This window comes from Microtus pennsylvanicus, chromosome 11 (genome assembly GCF_037038515.1).
Source record: "Microtus pennsylvanicus isolate mMicPen1 chromosome 11, mMicPen1.hap1, whole genome shotgun sequence".
NCBI lineage: Eukaryota > Metazoa > Chordata > Mammalia > Rodentia > Cricetidae > Microtus > Microtus pennsylvanicus.
Genome location: NC_134589.1, coordinates 86,260,064 through 86,279,765, shown reverse-complemented (window position 1 = coordinate 86,279,765; position 19,702 = coordinate 86,260,064). Strand labels below are relative to the sequence as shown.

General features: G+C 44.9%; 1 protein-coding gene across 5 annotated transcripts in view; it reads right to left on the bottom strand.

Annotated features, from left to right (window-relative positions):
* Positions 1 to 19,702, bottom strand: part of Kcnip1 (potassium voltage-gated channel interacting protein 1) — a 371,905-nt gene that overhangs the window by 43,855 nt on the left and 308,348 nt on the right. Inside the window, exon 1 of one of the 5 annotated variants that reach the window (XM_075941344.1) lies at positions 10,249 to 10,497. The exons of the other annotated variants lie outside the window; for them this stretch is intronic. Within the exon in view, the coding sequence (XP_075797459.1) occupies positions 10,249 to 10,396 (148 nt within the window). The 5' untranslated portion in view covers positions 10,397 to 10,497. Of the gene's footprint in view, positions 1 to 10,248; positions 10,498 to 19,702 lie in introns of those variants that run through there. 5 annotated transcript variants of the gene reach the window in all.

Sequence of the window (19,702 nt, the reverse complement as noted above, 5' to 3'; positions counted from 1 at the left end):
TGATCCTGAGTGGTGATGTGGTACCTCCATCTTGCCATTCGGTAAGCCAGCACTCACAAAGCTGAAGGGATGCAGAGACTCACCAGAGTAATTATTCACGCTGGCATCTGAAGGCGGATTACACTTTTTAGTAACTGTGCATGGTGATGGCGTTGATGCATCGTGGCGGTGTATTGATGCAACACTGAGATGCACTTCTTTTTCTGTCCTGTTCTTCATGCATCAGAAAGACGAAGCCATTTTCTCTGGAGCTGCTAACCATTGAGTCCCTGCTTCTCTGGGGGCACGGAGGGTGCCTACCCTGACCTTCTTGCTCTACCTGAAGTATTTTAGAAAAGGTTTGCAGACTTTAGAGGTCTTTGGAGGTCCCACCCAGCAGCTGGCTTCTTCCCAGTTGCACTTGGTGGCAGAGGGTTCTCTTAGGATCAAGCATGGTAGCTGTTGTGGCTTGGTGGCGACCTGGATGAACAGGAGGCTGTATATTTAATGCCAGGCATGGTAGCTGTTGTGGCTTGGTGGCGACCTGGATGAACAGGAGGCTGTATATTTAATACCAGGCATGTTTATTTGCCTCTGGCCAATGAGCAAGCTGCATGTTTGAGGATCTTCACTTAGGTTGTTCTGGGGGGAAAATTGAGGGCATGTATATCAAGCAATTTTTGAATTATGGCTCTATTAGTGCCTGTGAATGTCTCCCTGGGGAAGCCAGGAAAGCTCTATTAGTTGAGCAGTTTAAAGCAGGATTGGAGGAAGCAGTGGGGGAATATCCCATAGGGAACAATAATTATAAACAGCAGTTCCATGTAAACAGGTCTTAATGTGTTTTCTATATTGAATTCCTGAGAGTGAGGTCTTGTGGCATTCCAGCGCCCCCTCCAGGGCCTCGCCCCTGCACACTGGAGCTTGGGGGCAGTTTGGGGGGCTGAAGAGGAGACTGGGGAGTGGGAGCACAAGCTTTCTGGGTTCCAGGGGCCTCTCAGACTCTGGCAAAGCTGAGCCAGTCTGGTTGTGCCCAGGGGCTGCCCATGACCCATGTGATGGCAATGGCCACTGGGAGACGTCTTGAAAGTGGTATGGGCATCCTTCTCTTTGTATCCTTGTGGAGTATTTGTAGACAGCTCTAGATCCAGTCAATGTATCTCAACTATATCTTCCAACATGCTGAACATGGGCCCTATTTCCCCATTCACAGAAGACAGAGTCACTAGAGACAGATGGCAGAGCTTAGTCTAATTCTATTTGTTTTTCTTTATTAAATTCTCATTCTAGGGTTATTTCTGTATCATCAGACAATTTATACTTTTTAAGGTCGTGTGTGGGTAGGCATTCTATGAACCATACCTTGTCCACACAAGAAACTTGAGGGTCTCCTTTTAGGTTTTCGGTACCTCTTTTACTTATTTAAATGATAAAATCCTAGGAGCAGAAGTCTTCCTCATTCGTTCTTCACTTTGAGGCTGCTTCTGACTCCTATATTACGGAGGTTAAGATCTGGGTCCACTGCATAAGCCCTAGCGCTTACAGACCAGCTACTATGTGCTAGTTGCATTCATGAGTCTTCTGAGTTAACTGTTCCTTCTGTCTACAGGATAAAGCAGGCTTGCAGGTTTCCTTCCAGAGGAAGCCACTGGGCAGAATGCAGAGTGACATAAACATGTCAAACCAACGTAAAGACCCCACAGCAAGGGCTCCGACATCTCAGCTCTAACTCAGCCGTATTCTGCCTGAGATGGGGACTAGGCTCATTGTACTTCTCTTTAGAAAGGCTGAGTTCGGCAACCCAACCTCTAAGTTTGAGTCCCAGCGTCCTGCCTCCTTAACTGTGTGGCCCTAAGCCTGTGGCTTCACTTCTTGGTGCTTCGTGTGAGAAATGGGGGAAGTGATGGTGTTCGCTTTACGGTCTCGAAGACCAAATGAAGTAACAGTCCTCCGTAGTTCAGACGATCACAGGCCAAGATTATCTGAAAAAATTCATGCACCTGCCTGAGAATGTGCAGACATGTTCCCCAGTGTTCTTCCTTGGGTGATATAATAGAATATTTTTTATATAGCACTCGCATTGTGATAGAGTGTCAGTCATCTTGAGAAGTTTCACAGCACACAGGAGGCTGTAAGGAGGCTCTGTGCAAACCCAGCACCATTTTACAGAAGGGATCTGAGCATCTAAGGGTTTTGCTACCCCTGGGGGTCCAGACACAACCCCCTGAAGATATGGAGGCAACTCTCTGTGAAATGTATAATGTGTTTAAAAACATTTCTTGACACACAGGAAATCTCAGTAATTGTACCTGTTAGAATAAAGTCACATTGTTTTTCTCTTGTAAACCCTCTAAGGCCCTTTCCTCTAACCTTGGCATTGCTGTCTTTGCATCCCTCTTCTGCTGGGCACCATCTGCTTTTTCTGCTTTCAGTCGGATGACTTGGGATCTCAAGGAGATCACTGTCACTCAGATTCAGAGGTGACATTTAGTGCACATTATTCTGTGCGCAGGGCACACCCTCTCACACCCATCTCACAACATCCATGAGACAATAACTTTCTACCCATTTTGCAGATATAAAAAGTGAGTGTCAAGGAGATGAAATCCACTTTGTATGGTAGCACTGTGAAAATCAATTTTGGGACGCAAACCCTGCCTTTTAACTCAAGGAGTGGGCACGTGGCGCTGTGTGTGGCATTCTTCTAGTCAGCTCACGCTGACTCCTGAAAAGGACATTCTAGCCATCTTCATTCTAACTTTAAAAACAGGCAAAAGTGAAGGCAGCCCATGGCTTCAAGCCATGATGCTATAATTTAAACAAAGAAACAATAAACCATGAAAATTACATTTCACATGTTAGGCTCATTCAGTGACCAAATGGAATCGTGTGTGTGTGTGTGTGTGTGTGTGTGTGTGTGTGTGTGTGTGTGTGTGTGTGAAACTCAAGAGTAGTCGGAATCCAGAAAAAAAAAAAGGACATAGGCTGGGCAAGTGTTGATGCCAACAGACTAAAAGAGAAGCCAAGGAAAGGGTAAATGGTAGGCCAGCTCCAGGGCCACCACAATAGGGGACCCTAGGAGAGGACAGAGACGTGACGTGTTTGGGCTGGAGACCAGGAAGAGAACAGACACAGGGAGGTGAGATGAGTTGACGAGGAGCAGCCTACGCACAGCCTAATGTTTGCGTGTTGCCTTGAGGGAAGTAAAAGAATGGCGATATGACATGCTCATTGTCAAGGACAGCAGATCAGTGGTGTTCAGTGTTGAACAAACTAAACAAACGAAAGCCCCAAGGGACCCGCCAGAGTTTCTTTGTGTGCATTCGGCTTCAGCTGCAGAGCTGGTTTGTCTGATGGGAACTGTATCCTGGTCACCCCTCAAGCACAGGGCAGGCTGCTGTGATTTTGCTATGCCATGCGGAGTTCCTGGAGAATGAAGGCTAACTCCAGATGGGTGATGATTACAGAGAATTACCTAAGCATTAAGTGAACCTGAGAGCCACATGCTTGCTTGAGAATTGGGAGGATCTCCTTCCTGTTACCCTCTCCATTCCTCTCTCACTTTTACCTATGTGTCTCTTTCATCCCTGCCATGTTTTATTTCTACTCCCTCTCTCTCTCTCTCTCTCTCTCTCTCTCTCTCTCTCTCTCTCTCTCTCTCTCTCTCTCTCTCTCAGATTATTATGAACTTACCCAGTGGCTTTCTTTCTCTTCCTTTACTACAGTTATATCCATTTTTCTTGATGTAAAAGTCAGGTGTCAATCCCATGCCAACAACTATCTGCCCCATGATTTCTAGCATCTGAACTCAAGTATCTTAATATCACTTTGTCTTGAGGATAATAATAGGATGGGCATACAGGCTGCATATGTCATGGGTCTGGAAACAAAAAGGGGACAGACACACACAGGGGTGTAGTGGACATCTCACTTTGTATGCTGAGGAGTTCCCCAAAAGATTCATTCATGTATTGCTTGTGCAAATGTGTGTGTGTGTGTGTGTGTGTGTGTGTGTGTGTGTGTGTGTGTGTGTGTATGGGACTTAAAACAGATGAACTGAATGATTTTTATTTCTTTGAGGAAAGTCAGTCTGGTCCAATTCAGATACCTCCACTTGCATGCACCTTTCTCTTTTCCCCCTCGGGGTTTACTATCGTGAACAGAAAATTAAAATTCACAAGGTTCGTTGGTGTTTGCTAGAGTATACGGTGAAGTACTAGCTATCCTGGTTCTCCAAACACAGTGTAATTTGCTCTGGTTTCAGGGGATTCTCAGCTGTAGGGTGAGTCTGTGGGCAAACAAAGAGACAGCACGTTGGTTATATTGGGATGGAGGATAGAAGGCCTGGCCTTGGGCAGTTCTCAGTATCTTTTGGAGATGGGAAGGGCTGGAAGGACTCTGAACACAGGAAGTTCTGCTGCTGAAGGAGATGGGGAGATGTCTCCTGATCATATAAGAAGAGACGCTGGCAGACAGAACTGGGAACCCTCCAAAACAGGAGCCGGGGTTGCCCTCAAGCTGAATGAGATACAGGAAGAACTTCCTATTTGCCTTGGAATGGGGATGCTTTGGGGTGCATCAAAATGCTGACCGTGTGAAAGGACAAAATAATGAATAGAGTTGGCAGACAGGGTGGGAAATGCAGAAGGAAGTGAAGGTGTCCTGTCTCTCATATCTTGGAGAAGGTGGGTCATAGACACTGCTTAAAGCAAGCAGACAAGCAATCAAGGTTAAACACACCAATTAAAGTATGACTACATTTACAGAAGCCCTAAAAATGAGCAAAAGGAAGAGGAAGAGAAAGAAGAGAAAAGAGGAAATCTGGGCTGAGATTGCAGAAGGGAAATGCATTTCTGTTTGTTTGTCCATGAGAGTTTTTATAAGATTTATTTTTATTGTTTAAAAATGACGTGTGTATGCATGTGCCTATGTGTGGTGTGTGCATGTGTCAGTGTGTGTGCTAGCAGCGTCCAGAAGAGGGTGTTGGGTCCCTAGAAGCTGGAGTCATAGGCAGTTGTGAACTGCCTGGTGTATGTGCTGAGAGCCAAACTCAGTATGTACTTTTAACCACCTCCAGTCCAGGGAAAGGATAAGTTTTTATTATGAGGAGTTTTGCTTGGCACACGCTGAATATGCTCTTATTGCTGCCCTTCACCACTAATGTAAATCTCTCCAGTCCCCCACGTTGGTGCTGATAGGCGGTTGGGCTTGCTACTTCTCGTCTTTCTTCTAACTGCTGAGAAAATGTAACCTGAGTCCTTATATTACTAGCATTCCCGATCAATAGGTCTATCTGTTCCTGAGCTTTTAAGTATATGTATTTTATTTCATATTCTATTATAATGAATGAAGAAATACTTTAAAAGGCTATGCGTTGTTTTCCTGAGGCTGCCACAACAGACTACTGCAAGCTGATGGCTAAACTAGTAAAAATTGATACTCAGCAGCAGAGGTCAGAACTTCAATGTCTTATGCTGAAATGAAAGCTGGCAAGACCACAGCTTTGAAAGTCTCCACAGGAAGCGAATTCTTTGCCTTCTCCAACTTAGGTCCCAGGGGACTGCCAGCACCCCTTGGCTTACCGATACATCACTCCAATCCCCGTTTCTGTCTCCCATCTTTGTCTCACCCGTCTGTGTCTCGTCTCTATCTGCCTCTTAAACCATCTGTGATGACATCTAGGGCTCACATAATCCAGGAGAATCTCATCTCAGGCCCTTTGACTTCATTACATCCACAAAGAACTTTTTCTGTTAGGGTAACTGCTACACATTCCAGCAGCTCACATCTGGTCTCTTTCTGCAGCCATTATCCAGCTTTCTATAAACCTGGCTGTAGTAGGTCAAGAGGACTTCACCAAGAAGAATAGCCTAGATGCACACTAAGAGGACTAGTGAATCTCTGCATGTTCCAGGCACAATTTAAGCATAAGGCTGTGTATGTTTAGACAGAAGAGATCCAAAGTTTTGAAATAGTTACTTCATGGTCATTCTGTTTGAAATGAGAGCTCAGGTCTCAATGTTTTTTAGATCTATGAATTTGATCCATCAACAATATATAGCTTTTTAATATCAAAACTGTTCTGAGGTCCAGGTCAAACATTGTATTTTAGTCTATGAAATATCAGACATATGATAAACCTATAAATAATGGTTGAATCCAGGCACATATGTTAGTGAGTTTCTTAAGAGCTGTGTTCAATCTTTTCACTAACAAATGGATTTAGCAGGCCTCCAGAGCAACTCAGACAGATGTAAGGTATGTAAGATACAGGTATAGGAGAACCCTGTTGAGAGACACTGATGTATGCCTTGCTGTCTTAATCGGTGACTCGACCTGAAATAGCTAATGCCTTTTGAAGTTGCTATGGCAGGGTTTATAGGTATGGCTAGACACGACTCTGAGGGAAAATAGTGGTCTTACCTAGTAGAGCTGAGACTGCTTGGAGGGCTGGCCCTCCGAGCAGCAGGCGAGCAGAGAGACAGCTAATGAACTGGTGAAGTTCTCTGAACTTAGAATCTGCTCGCCTGCCTTCACCTCACCCCAGGAAGCACTTGCTAATCCTCAGGTAGAAGCAGTGCCCAGTTCAGCTGATTAGCAGGAACTGCAGTAGAAGCTGGAGTGTGTATGATGACACGGGATGCCGGGTGAAGGGTGTTTCTAGGATTCTTATTTGGAAAACTTCTATGCCAACAATTCTTCCCTTTCAAATCCAAAGGAAATGATTATACTGCCCAAGGACTTGGCCATAGCAATGCATGTTTTCCCCCTAATAAATACTATATTCTTCTGGGGTGGGGGATGCTTTCAGGTCAAAGCAGTGTTAAGCACGATGAAGCACAGCTGTAGGTAGGAAGGTTGGCCTTTCCCCATGTGTTTTTCATTTAATTCTTTATGCAGCTATAGGAACATGACTGCTGCTGTTATGAATCAAATTACACACCCCCAATTGTTATAAATTGAATTGTATCTTCCCAAAAGGCTTATTGAAGTTCTAACTCCAACCCTTATTTGGAAATAAGGTCTTTGCAGATGTAATGAAGTTAAAAATCAAATTATTAGAGTGGGCCCCGACACAACATGGCTGCTGTCCTTACAAGGGGGGCGGGGAATCACCACGCAAAGCTAGACGCACACAGGGAGAAGAGGTTAGGTGGATTCTGAGATTGGGGTCATGCTGCCAGAAGCTAAAATCACCTGGAGTGCCATAAGGTAGAAGAGGCCAGGAAGGATCTTTTCCAAGATGCCCCAGACTCCAGAGTTTGCCAGCACCTTGACTTTGGACATTTAGCCTCCAGAACCATGAAAGAGAACATGTCTGTTATTTCAAAATACCTAATTTGTAGCAACATGGCATGCAGCATCAGGAAATTAATAGAATGATTGTTAATAGTTTCTCTTTCTTGTGAGGAATGTGAGGAAAATGAAAGAGAGAAGAAGGGGCTTGTTGGAACTGGCAAATAATGCAAGACATGCCCAGGACTGGATCCAAGCTCTTCTGATGCTGTACCTGACATTTCTGTACCATCTCACATTGCCCATAAGATACTATATTAAGAACAAGACTAAGATCCCAGGGTCCTATAAAGGCGTTCCACTCTCCTTGGAGTGACTATGTTATGTGGATACCAGAGCCTTTCCTGAAAGTAGACTTCTCTCTCAGCACTCTCTCCAATAAGTTAACAGAGCTTCTAATGTGGTATACATGTTGAAAACGACATTCCACGCCTTATTGTGAGGGCTCTAACCTACGCACCCATATGTGCTATAGGCTTAGGGACATATTGCAGACCTCATCTGGCCCAGCTCCCTGATGGTGCATAAAGCAGAATGTGGAACTCCAGAGGCAGGCACTTCCACCACACAGTTGTTGCAGCTCTGGAGATTTTATTTAACTTTCCTCAATCTGTCTTCTTATATAAAAGGAACGATGACATCTGCTTTCTAGAACTATTTATTTATTTTCCTCAGAGTGTTACTCTGCAGGGTGCACTCATTCTTGCACATAAATCCACCTAACTGTTCTTGGTGCCTCATAGGTGCTGAATAAATGCTTACCCCCTTCTTTTCCTTCATGTGGGGCTTCTAGCAATAGTGCTAAATGCAATATCCCTACTTTTTTTTAAGCTTTACCCTTTCCCCATTTCTATAACGTCAGATGGATGAGTGACATCCTCCCTAGCAGCAAAGTAGAAAGCTACAATCTTCAGAAGCACTCGTGGGGGTGGGGAGGTAGACGGACACTTCTGGATACAAGAAGGGAAGAGCAGGATGTTTTGACATCACCCTCACTTACCCTCATGAGGACGTGGGGAGTAATGCCTGCAATCACAGTATCAGTCAGTAGCTACTCTGGAGCTCTGAACATGGCTGAAACATGTTCTCCTGGAATATGCTGTGCAACAGAAGGATTAAGTGTCTGTTAACACGGGTGGGCCAGCTGAGCTTGGGTCGTAGACAGGGCACACATAAGTGGCTACCTCTCTCTATGTACACAGAACTGCTCGTACAGATATTTAGATTTCACGTGTGTTTTAAGGAGGAAGAAAATATTTCTAAATGTGCTTTTGTTTCTGGCATCTCAGGAAACTAGGGTTATAAAACCATCGATTCACTACGTTTTAGCTAGAGCTAAAACAACTCCCACATCCAGGCCTAACACAGTCCAGTCGTCTGGGCTGGCTGAAGCAGAGACAAGAGACTCAGAGTCTAGTTACCATCTCAATCCACAAAACTCAGTTAAGAGGATTAGCTCTAAAATTCCTTGGAGGAGAGATTAAAACAAACTAGGAAGATTTTTTTTCTTTCTTTTTTTCTGTTCAGACAAGGTCTCACTCTACAGCCCTGCCTGGCTTGGAACTCATGACAGGGCTAGCCTCAGACTTACAGACATCCATCTGCAGATGCCTCTACAGTGCTTGGATCAAGGGCATGCACCACCATATCCAGCCTAAAGGAAGGGCTGGGCATGGTGGTATTAGGCCTTCGATTCCTGTACTTGGGAGGCAGAGGCAGGCAGATCTCTGTGAGTTTGAGGTCAGCCTGGTCTACAGAGGGAGTTCCATGATAGTCAAGGCTACACAGAAAACCCTGTCTTAAAAACACCACCCCAAAAACAGAGACCCAGATCCTTTAGAAGTGATTGGTATACAACTGATATTTCATTATTGTATAGAGTTCAGTCATACAATACCTGTTGGAAGAGAACTTCTGCCCATGCTATGCAGTTATCAGAGAATGTATGTTGAATACATTTGCAGATACTTTGGGTATATCTCTCAAGTTTGAAAAACTTGCTGCTAACTTTTCTTCATGTGGTATTTAATTCTTTTATTTTTAAAACTTCTTAGTTCAATTGTACATGTTTGTAAGCATGTGACAACTTGGTACAAGTATGTAGTATATGATAATCGAATCCAGGTATTTTAAAATTTCATCTTCTTCAACATTAAAAAATTTTGGTTACACCATAATAATGACACATGTCTGAGGACTATGGTCTGGTGCTTTAACACACACACACACACACACACACACACACACACACACACACACATTATACCAGCAGCATCAGGGTAATCAACACTTTCACCTCCCTGTCATTACTCAAACAGTCACATATAAGCAAGTTCTTGCATTCTGCAGAGCAATGCAAGAGACTGCAGTTTGAAAAACAACCTATTATGTATTTTATGTATAACTAGAAGAGAGGCACTCAAGAGCTCCAAACCACTACCACTTTCGCAATCATAAACAATGCCGGTGACCGGATTTATAGCTACATTCTCATTAAGAACTGGAATTAAAGCCACAGCTGATGAAGTGGCTCTAGAACAAGAGTCTTTATGAAGGTTGAGGGTTAGGGAAGGAGCCAGCGTTTGTTAGTTAATTGTTGGGCTGTGATTAGCATTTTACCTTCCTATAATCTTTTCAGCTACTGCAAGTTAATCAACAACATAATGACTTCTAAAAGTCTCTGGCTTCTACCAAAATATGCATATTTATCAGACACTTTCCGGGAGAAGTATGCCTTACGCTCTGCTCATTCAGGGAACACTAGGACCCACAAGCGCTCCGCTGGCGCGGCACAGTTCAGCACCACGGACAGCGCTAAAGCAGCTAAGGGAAGATTGGTGCAGCCGGCGCCATCAGATCCTCTGAGACTCTCGCGCACTTCCTGCTTATTTTTTCCCCCCTGAACTACTTTTACAACTATCGAAGCCGGATAACACGTTCGTATAAAACGGGGAAGCTCCGGGGCTCGCTTACCGTCTGACAAGTCAATCAGCCCGAGGTAGTGCAACAGTTTCAGAGAGGAACACACGACCACCACTATTCCCAAGGTCTGGAGCCCTTCTGACTCGCCCTCTGTCAACATCTCCGATCTGGGGTGGGCAAGCAGGGCGCGGACAGGCATTTAAAGCTGGAAAATCGACCTTCTTTCCCGCTGTTACAAGTGTAAGGTTATTTCCACCAGCCTCGCTTCCTCTCACTTTCTCCCTCCCTCCTTTCCACTCCTCCCTCCACCTCTCTCCTCCTACCTTGCAATCTCTACGTTTCTTGGTAATCTTTGCTTTTATTTCCCCATTTCCTAAGGTAATTTCTCCTAAGGTTTAACCAGCCCCTAAACATCTGCTAGCAGAGAGAAACAATAATTGGCAACCCTTCGCAGCATACTCTCTGAAGGATTCAGGGGTTTGTGTGCCAGTGTAAACCGTTTTAAAGACAAAGACGTTGATTGCTTCAGATCCCAGACCCAGAGGTAAAAACTCATTTTGCCCCCCTAACAATTTGTCTTTACTTTTCCAGTGCAGAAATCAGACAAGCTGGTCCTGGAATGCAGCTGATTCTAAGCCTGACATTATGAAGTGGCTCTGGTAACAACCACCAAGAAAGTTATAAACCGGCACACCCAGTCCCATCTGTCTCCTAACAGTCTCTTAACTGTGTCAGGAGTTAAGGGGGCCAGGTTGAACGTGTAATCCCGGGGCTGAAGTGAAAGAGACAATTCAGAGGTAGAATATGGGAAAGCAAAAAAAGGGATGTTCTAAATGTTCAGTTTCTGTGCAGACTTCAGTCTCTTCTTGCACAGAATGCCAGCAGCAAGCTTGCTGGGGGAAAGTACCCAGCACATTGAAGGGGGAAGACTGGAGACTTAGAGTCACAGACATCTGACCTCTGGCAAGATCCTGAACCTCCATGGGGGGCACTCTCCTCTTCTGTGGATCAGCTGACCTCCTCTGAGAAAACAGAGTGAGGGCAGGGCTGTACTAAGCAACACTAGGCCATATCTTGGAGACACACTGTGCTGGCAACTGTTTGAGGAAGGGCACTCTCTTGGATAGTCAGCAGAAATGCAAACATTTCAATAAAACAACACATTTCTTTCCTCCAGAGATTTTACTTGTAGGGATGCATACTTGCATGCACCAGTATGGACGGACATAATCTTTGCTCACTTGGTGATATATATATATATGTATATATATGTATATGTATATATGTATAATATGTATACATACATATAACATATACATATATATGTATACATATATATACGACTGAAAAATCTTCTATGCTTATCACTATAGGCCACAAGGAAAAAGTATACTTTGTAGCCATTAAGACAATATGACACACTTATGAATCTTTGGGTGGGGGCTCTAAAATATATTATTACATGAAAAATAAAGTTGTTTCACATTACCATTTTAATGTGGAAAAGAGATATACATCTCCTGGCAGATACATAAAATATTTCTAGACAGATATAATGGATCACTGACAAGTTTGGTTGCCTCTGTAGAGAATTCAGGGATTGGGTTAAAGAATGACCCATTATTGAAGTTTTTCTTCACATACCTGTAGAATGGACTTAAAGTATTAGCAAGAACTAAGTGTGAGCAACAATCTCTCTCTCTCTCTCTCTCTCTCTCTCTCTCTCTCTCTCTCTCTCTCTGAGACAGAGTTTCTCTGTGTAGTCCTGGCTGTCCTGAAACTAGCTCTGTAAACCTGGCTGGCCTTGAACTCACAGAGATCTGCCTGCCTCTGCCCCCGAGTGTTGGGATTAAATGCATGTGCCACCACTGCCCAGCTCGTTTTTTATTTTAAAAGGGAAAATAATCTACATATCTCAGTTTTATGTGTCTGCGTTTGGTCTCATTGGTGTCTGGACAAAGACATTGTGGAGTACTGTTCAATTTTCTGTTGTTCTAACAAAATAACTGGGGCATTTTATGAATAAAAGGCTTTGTGTAGCTCACAGTTCTGGTCATTTGCATCTGTGACTCCGGTGAGGGAACCAGAGCAGACAGGGAGCCTGTGTGCAAACAAAGAAGGCCACATGGCAAGACCTGGGCCAAGAGACTGGACAGCCAGGTTTGCTTTTGATATAATAAAATGTTTCAGAATCCTTTATGACCAGAGCTGACTCAGGCTCTTCAGACAGCATTAATCCATTCAGGAGGGGGAGCCCTCAGTGACCTAATTACTGCCTCTTAGACCCCAACTGTTAAAGGTTCCATCCCCTCAACATTGTCCTTTTGTACCTGAATGTCTGGGAGCCAAACCATGTCCAAACACAGCCCCTGGAGTCTGCCTGTACCAGCCGTGAAAGCTATTTTTTCGTAAATTACAAAGTCAGTCATTGGCATGGAAGAAACATCAATACTTCAAAAACAGCAAGAGTTATAAATGAGCATTTCTCCTTACTACTTCTGGTTTATGAGACACCACAATTCTCTTCCAGATCCTACCTATCCAGACAGAAATTTAGCCAATCCACCTGTGCAGAGTCTTCTTGATGAAGTATGTTTTCTACACTCTGAGGGCTAGCATCTGTGACCCCACAAGGATCAGGGTGCCCAGGCACGTGAGATGACAATAGTGTGGGAGACCCCCAAGTCTCCAGTAAGCCAGCCTCTTGCTCTGGCTTCTCTAGCCTGAGCCTTGTCTACACCTGTCTCTTTCCCTCTCTTTATTGCTTCCTTTCTGGTAACTCTCAGCCCCCTAAGACTGTGCTGCTCTGGGGACCCTCTTGTCTCTGCCTTCTTCATCTTTGCAGACATGTACATCTGTTTATTGCTTCAGATGCCAGCTCTGAGCAGATAGCTCCATCTTACCTTCTCTCTTGGGGTTCTGCCCCACCCCCACTTTCACTTCTTTCCCTGTTTGACTTCACACACATTTCCACTCCATTCCCCCACTAGGCATTTTTTTTTTAGTATTTACAAGATGCGTGGAACAAGATTTAATTGCTTGTCACGATCCTCTGGGAACGAATGGTGCAAAGGGGACTTGGTGGCTCCACTTTCTGCTCTAGTGTCATCATGTAAATGTTTAAAAGTTGATTGTCTCATAATTCTAAATTTTAGGAATGACAGAAACCTCAAACTATTAACTTCCAAGAAACTACAAGGTGCACACAGCACTCTTCTTCAAGCCCAGGAAGAGCAGAGTGCATCTCAGATCTCCTGGATGGTGCTCCACCCACGTGAGTCCGAGACTGCAGCATCCCCAGCAGGTGAAAGTGGCGCCTGTGGCCTGGCATTTGTGAGATCGTCATGACTCACTGACTCTAGGAACCACCTCTTCACTTCGCAGTCTCGCTACCGTGCATGACTGTGTGCAGAGCTTCCCCCCCACACCCCTTTTAGGGTGCCACCTTTCACTTGATGAGAAAACTCCCCTCTCATTGGACCACTTGGGAAATTCCGTTTTTGCAAATTGCTACCTCTTATTTCCAGTGGATCATAAAGTAAATCTGTTTACACTGGTGATCTAAGCATGCACAGAACTTGACACTTTTCTCATTAGTTTATTCCAAATTACTATTTTTAGAGAAAAATTTTCACCTTGCTGGCCTTCTTCAACCCTTCACCAACACTAGCAGGCATTTGCCATAAGAAACAAAGGCTTGATCCCATAAGAAAAGCTCTCTGGTGACAATGAATTGTAGGTAATAGACCTTTGACTTTTGACTTTTTTTCCCCTCTAATACCACAAAAGACCAGGATCTGATATGGTTCTCACACTCTGACATGTGAGTCCTGTCATGTTTTGTGAGGTCTCTCAGGAATCCTGGGAACCAAGATGCACCTACTTACAGGGGGTGAATTTCTGCCAAATAATCGAGCCCCTGGGTTTGAATTTTAACTCCGTCTCCTTGTGGATGGGCGACCTGGTCAAGTTGTTTTAATCTCTCCTCTTGCTTATTTCCATGTCACGGATCAATCATATGGCCTTACACAGTCTGAGTGCACACTGTACCACTGAGCTCTATCTCACTTAAACTTTTGGATCCATTGTCCTCACTAGGAACAGTAACTCTTTTAGGCCATTGCAACAATGAAGCAAGGCAGCGCCAGAGGGCACCTGGCACAGTCCCCAGTGAATCACAGTGCAAGGCAGAGGATGCCAGACTGACTGAATTACATCCTCTCTCACCTGTTTTTCAGTCCCTGAGTTTCCTCATCCATAAAACGGAATCGACGAGTCATAGTTGTAGACTTGGCAGGTTTTGATCTGGGGAACTTAAAGGGTATATTTCAGACATCTTCTGGAAATCTCTGGCTTGTTGAGTTTCCATTCTTTAGCCACAACTCTTCCTTCCAGGCAGATGTTCTCAGCTGAGAATAATTTGTTGCTTAAACTCTGCTGAGTGGCTGCCCCAAGCAGTCTTGAAATCAAATTCTATTTTAGCAAGTTACATCTGCATCCCCCCAGCCAGCTTGCTGCTGTGTGAGCTGAAGCTAATGTAGGGACCCTGTGGTTCAGTGACCCACAGGAGGGAGCCATCCATCCGGGTAACTGAAAACACACGCACTACTCAACCTGTATGCTCTTGACTCAACAAGGCTTGCAGCTAGCATGTGGCTTCTCTGAGTGGTTCCCCAGCTCTTGGGCCACTGAGACAAATTGTCCAGTTGCTGCTCCCTGCTAGGGTACTGTCTAAACTTCATTTGGATAAACTAATTTGCTAGGAGCCTCATTTTCTGGAATGTTGTGTTGCAGTTGGTATAAATATAATGCCAATAATTGCACCTGCAGTTTTCTTTTCTTTAAAAGGTGCGAAAGAAATGAAAGAATTCCTCGGAGCACCACCCGAGAGAGAGCTCCTGATCCGACCCGAAAGCAAATTGTTTAACTGCAAAGTGGTTATGGTTCAGAGAAAAAAAATAATTATTATTCCCATCACCAGTCAAAATGAGAAAACTATTTCTATGTTCTTGAGCCTAGCTCCTCGTTTGGTGCCCTTTTGGGGGCACAGGCTGAGCTTGTTCAAATTAGTTTTCTAATGATGGTGGTAATCGTACAATAAGACAGTAATGATGCCTATCTTTTTCCCTACCTCCTTCTCCCTCCTCTCTTTTTCTTCCCTATCTCAGTTGTTCCCTGTCTCCCTAAGTTCTGGGGTACCTCTTTTACACTGTGGCTAGGCTGAAAGAGAAGCCTTACATCTACCAGAAGGTCCCCAATGTCAGAAAGTCCCATTAGGAGGTTTTATTTATTTTTTATTTGTAAATTACTGCTTAACTCTTTAAAACTGTTTGTATATTTCTGGATTTCAATAAGTCCTTGTTGAGAACATGGTTCCTAATCGAGTTTTCAGTTAGGATACAACATGATCTGCTGTTGAGATAAGAAAGCGAGGGCACGGGAGGGAAGCTACCTGTGCAGGGTTTCCATGCAGCAGGCAGCATGCTTGACTCTACTCAGGTTTCCTCCGTTGCCTTAATTATTGCAGCAATCAAGGTGGATCTCATTGGTGTCAACGCAACGTTACAATTTAGACAGAGGCTGCACCTAGCTAGTAGCCCTCTTTTCAGAATCCTGTCTCTGAGAAGAGGTGCCTTGCTATAGGCAGTTTTCCCTGAGTCTGGCTGGCCTGGCTTTCCACCCCCATCTCCTCTCTCATTCCCTCCGCACTCTTCCACAACCTGATTCCTGCCCTCCATTCCCATCCCAGGCCTGGCTAGCCAGTTCTCAGCTAGGATCTTCTTGTTTGATAATTGGCTCCATGGAGACCGAGGAGAGAGAAGGGGGGCCACTGTAGAGAAACCTGCTGGTTTCTGCCCTTGGAGTTAAAAATAATCCCTGGGAAAACCTCATTGCATGCACTGGGGATGTCAAATTGGAAGGACCCCTGGCCTTGTTTTCAGGGTTCTGTGAACCCTGAAATGGGTTGTCAGGATCCAGTTCTCCAAACTTGTAGCTTGTAACACATCTCCCTTCTTGATTTCCTCAACATCTGCTTCTCCTGCCTTGGCTCCAGGCCCAGAAGCAAAGCTGTGGGGTCTGGATTAAAACAGGCTAGAGAGCAGAGTTCTGCTTCACTGACAGTGGAAGGGCACTGGGCACAACCATCACCGAGTGCCCAGCCTTCGTATGACTCATCAGCCGCTCGTCACTGTGTGAGTCTGAGCACAGCTTGGTGCTGTCAGTTGAAATAGCACCAGCCGGTAAAGGTGTTTACATACCCACTGGCTTGGGGCTCTGGACTCTGTCAGAATTTCAGCAGAAATTCCACGGCAGGGCACACATTTGTAGCCTATCCTTACGATCTGGCTTAAGCTAATTAACTTCGAGCCTCTTCTCTGTCTCCTTGTTTTTTGCATTTCTTCCTTCTCCCTCGTTTCTTCATAGGAAGGAATTGCCAGAGACGCTGCAGTTCCCAGATGCACACAGCATCCCTGCACCATAACACAGAATATCTGCCCCCAAACATGGACAGAGGTGGGAGAACTTGCCTTGCGGAGCTCGCCCAGGAGGGTGACTGCCTCCCAGGTGAGCGTTCTGATTCATTTGATATTACCAATTAACCCTCCAAAGCCATTTACCTAATGTACACATCAATGAGTAAACCACACTTTGTACATCACAAACCTGCAGCTTCGGAGGAACATAGGGTGTTCCAGACCAGGACAGCCAGTGACAGGCCACTGATAATGCATTGACTGTACAAACTGGCAGCAGAGGGTGGCATAGCTGGATAGCCTAGGCTCCGAAAGGCAGACGGAACTGAAGTCAGGCCCCAAGCACAATTATTTTCTAGCTCTTGCAAAAGTTACCTAAGTTCCAGTTTTCTCCCCTGGAGAATGAAGTCCCTGATAAGCAAAGTCACAGTATTGTGAAGGGGACAAAGTGACAGGTGTCACACTAAACTTCCTCCCCCCGTAGGGTAGTCAGGCAGCCAGATTTAAGTTTGATCATTGCCTGACAATGACCGTTTCATTTCAAGGGTGTCAAGTTGTCTCCCTAAGAGTTGAAGACTCCTAGATAGTTCCATGATGACAGTTTGGACCCCAGAGAATAGGACAGTCCACGGGAATTGCTGGCAGTTAGAATTCAAGCATTTGGAACAACCAATTTCAGTGGCTGCAGAAGCATTCACTAACTCAAGGAAGTAAGACAAGTACTGCCATGGTAGCCCATCCCTAGGGATCTGCTGTACTAGACAAGCCAGGATGACCATTCATCAGAATGCCAACGGCGTGCAAACAGGGACCCTATGGTTGGCAAACAACTCATTGTCCCTCAGATCAGAAGTACTGTCCTCTAGAGGTATTGCTGCTATCCACCTTTGAAGACAGCCCATCGAGACCTGTCACCTGAACAGAAGGTCACAGTGTGGAGTTAGCAGAGTCCAAATGAACAATGCCTGCCTTCCCGCATCTCTTTTCCAACAACATCCTCCGAGTTCTCCCTCCATCCCCCTCCCTCCTGGGAAGACATTTGTCTTCAGAGGCTGGCAATGAGGCATTTGCCAGTACACCCAATCTGACATATTTTACATATGCTCCGAGAAGCAGAGGCTAAATTACGCTGGTGAGTTATTAAAAACAGCTCTCAACGCTATTATTATTTATTGCATTTCCAATTCTCAGCAGCAGCTGATTATACTGCTTAATCTTGCACTTTTTAAAAAATTTCCCACCCTGAAATGAATTCTCCCTGCAATGAATGAGCAAGGTCAGCCACACTGAGACCCCCTGAGGAAAAGACAGCTTAGGTTCTGGGAAGAGGTGTGAGTCCACCTTGGTCTCCCCAGAGCTGGAGTCCCCCACTTCACATGCGAACAGTCTTCTCTCAGTGTCTCCAGAAGAAACTCCTCAAATTTGAGGTCTCACGGGCAGGTCCTTTTACCTAGTCTCTGTCACTGCCATCTCTAGCTGCTGCTGCTGCTGCTTCTTGGTTCTTGTTTCTTCTTGCCTCCCTTCTCCAGCCCAGCCCCTATCTCCTGGGTTCTGTCGTCACCTCGACTGCTTTTCTCCCAGCACTGGTCCCTGTCTTTCTTCCAAGTTTCCCGCATGGGTTTATTAGCCAGAGCACTAAGTCTGCCTGGATTTTCTCAACCAACCCCTTTTCCTTTCAGGCTCAGCTTAGGGGCTGTGTTCTTTGTGAAGCCTCCCAGTCAGGTACAGGAGGTTCCCTTTTGCTTCCAGGAAGCCCCAAACTTATGCCAATTGTGAACATTGTGAACTTATGACATACTGTTCTGTTGGTGAGTAGTCAGGTGACTCTTGTTATATGGTCAGCTGATTGAGAGCGAGATAGAGCAAAGGTGTTTAAGTTCCCAGCATGGAGCCTAACACAGAGTAAGTGCTTCTGAGATGAAGAAGTCCCACACTAAAATCAGTGTGGGGAAGTAGGAAGAGAAGAACTTTTTTCTAAAATTAGATTTATTTTTAAAATTTATGTGTATGTATGTATGTACGTGTGTGTGTGTGAGTGTGTGTGTGTGTGTGTGTGTGTGTGTGTAGGTTTCTGTGAAGGCCAGGAGAGGTTGTCCAATGCATAAGAGCTGGACTGTGACAACTGGTGGTTTTAAGGCGCTTTATGTGGGTAGTAGGAACCAAACTCTGGTCCTCTGGAAGAACAAAGAATGCTCCAAACTGCCAAGCCATCTCTCTGGCCAAGCTTTTGAATAGGGCATTAACTAATTAATTAATCCACACATGTAGTGCCTATGTACTGAGCATCTTTTATGAACCAGACTCTGTGTTAAGCACCAGAGATACATGGTTTAATGCAAATGGCCTAGTGGGGGAGCCATCCATGACTCAAGTAATAGCACAGCAATATGATAACCGGCTGTGACAAGAAAGATACTGTGAAGGAAAGATACTCAGAGCAGGGACGATAGAAACCTCGGGACAAACACAGGCTGGAAGGAATTGGTGTAGAGTTTAAATCCAGATGTCTTCCTTGAAGTGATGTTTTGAGTTAAGAATGGCGGATAAATAAGCTTTAACTAGATGAGAGGTGTTGCAAGGACATTCAGCCAAACACACATGTAAAGGACCCGAGGAAGGTGGGAGCTGAAGTTGAAATGGTGTTTAGGAGTGGATGGAGATAAGAGGAGCCATGGCAACAGATAGAACTGTGGGGGATTTTGCATGCAGGGTCGGATGTATGGAGCACTGTGGACCATACAAAGGATTTTTATTTTTAGGCTGAGAAAATGGGTTTGTAGCTCTGTGTGTGTGTGTGTGTGTGTGTGTGTGTAGAATGTCCACAAGACAGAGAACAGAGTATAGGGAGCCAGGGCACACAGAGATTTGATAGTATATAATACAGACAGCCTCAAATGTCACAGTGGCAAGGTCCAGTTAGTGACTACAGGAACACGTGGAAGTGGGCAGCCTTCCAGAGGTCAGTAAAGACATACCTGGGCTATGTGCCAGGTTCACAGGTCTTCTCTAAGACACTCACTTCTAATGCA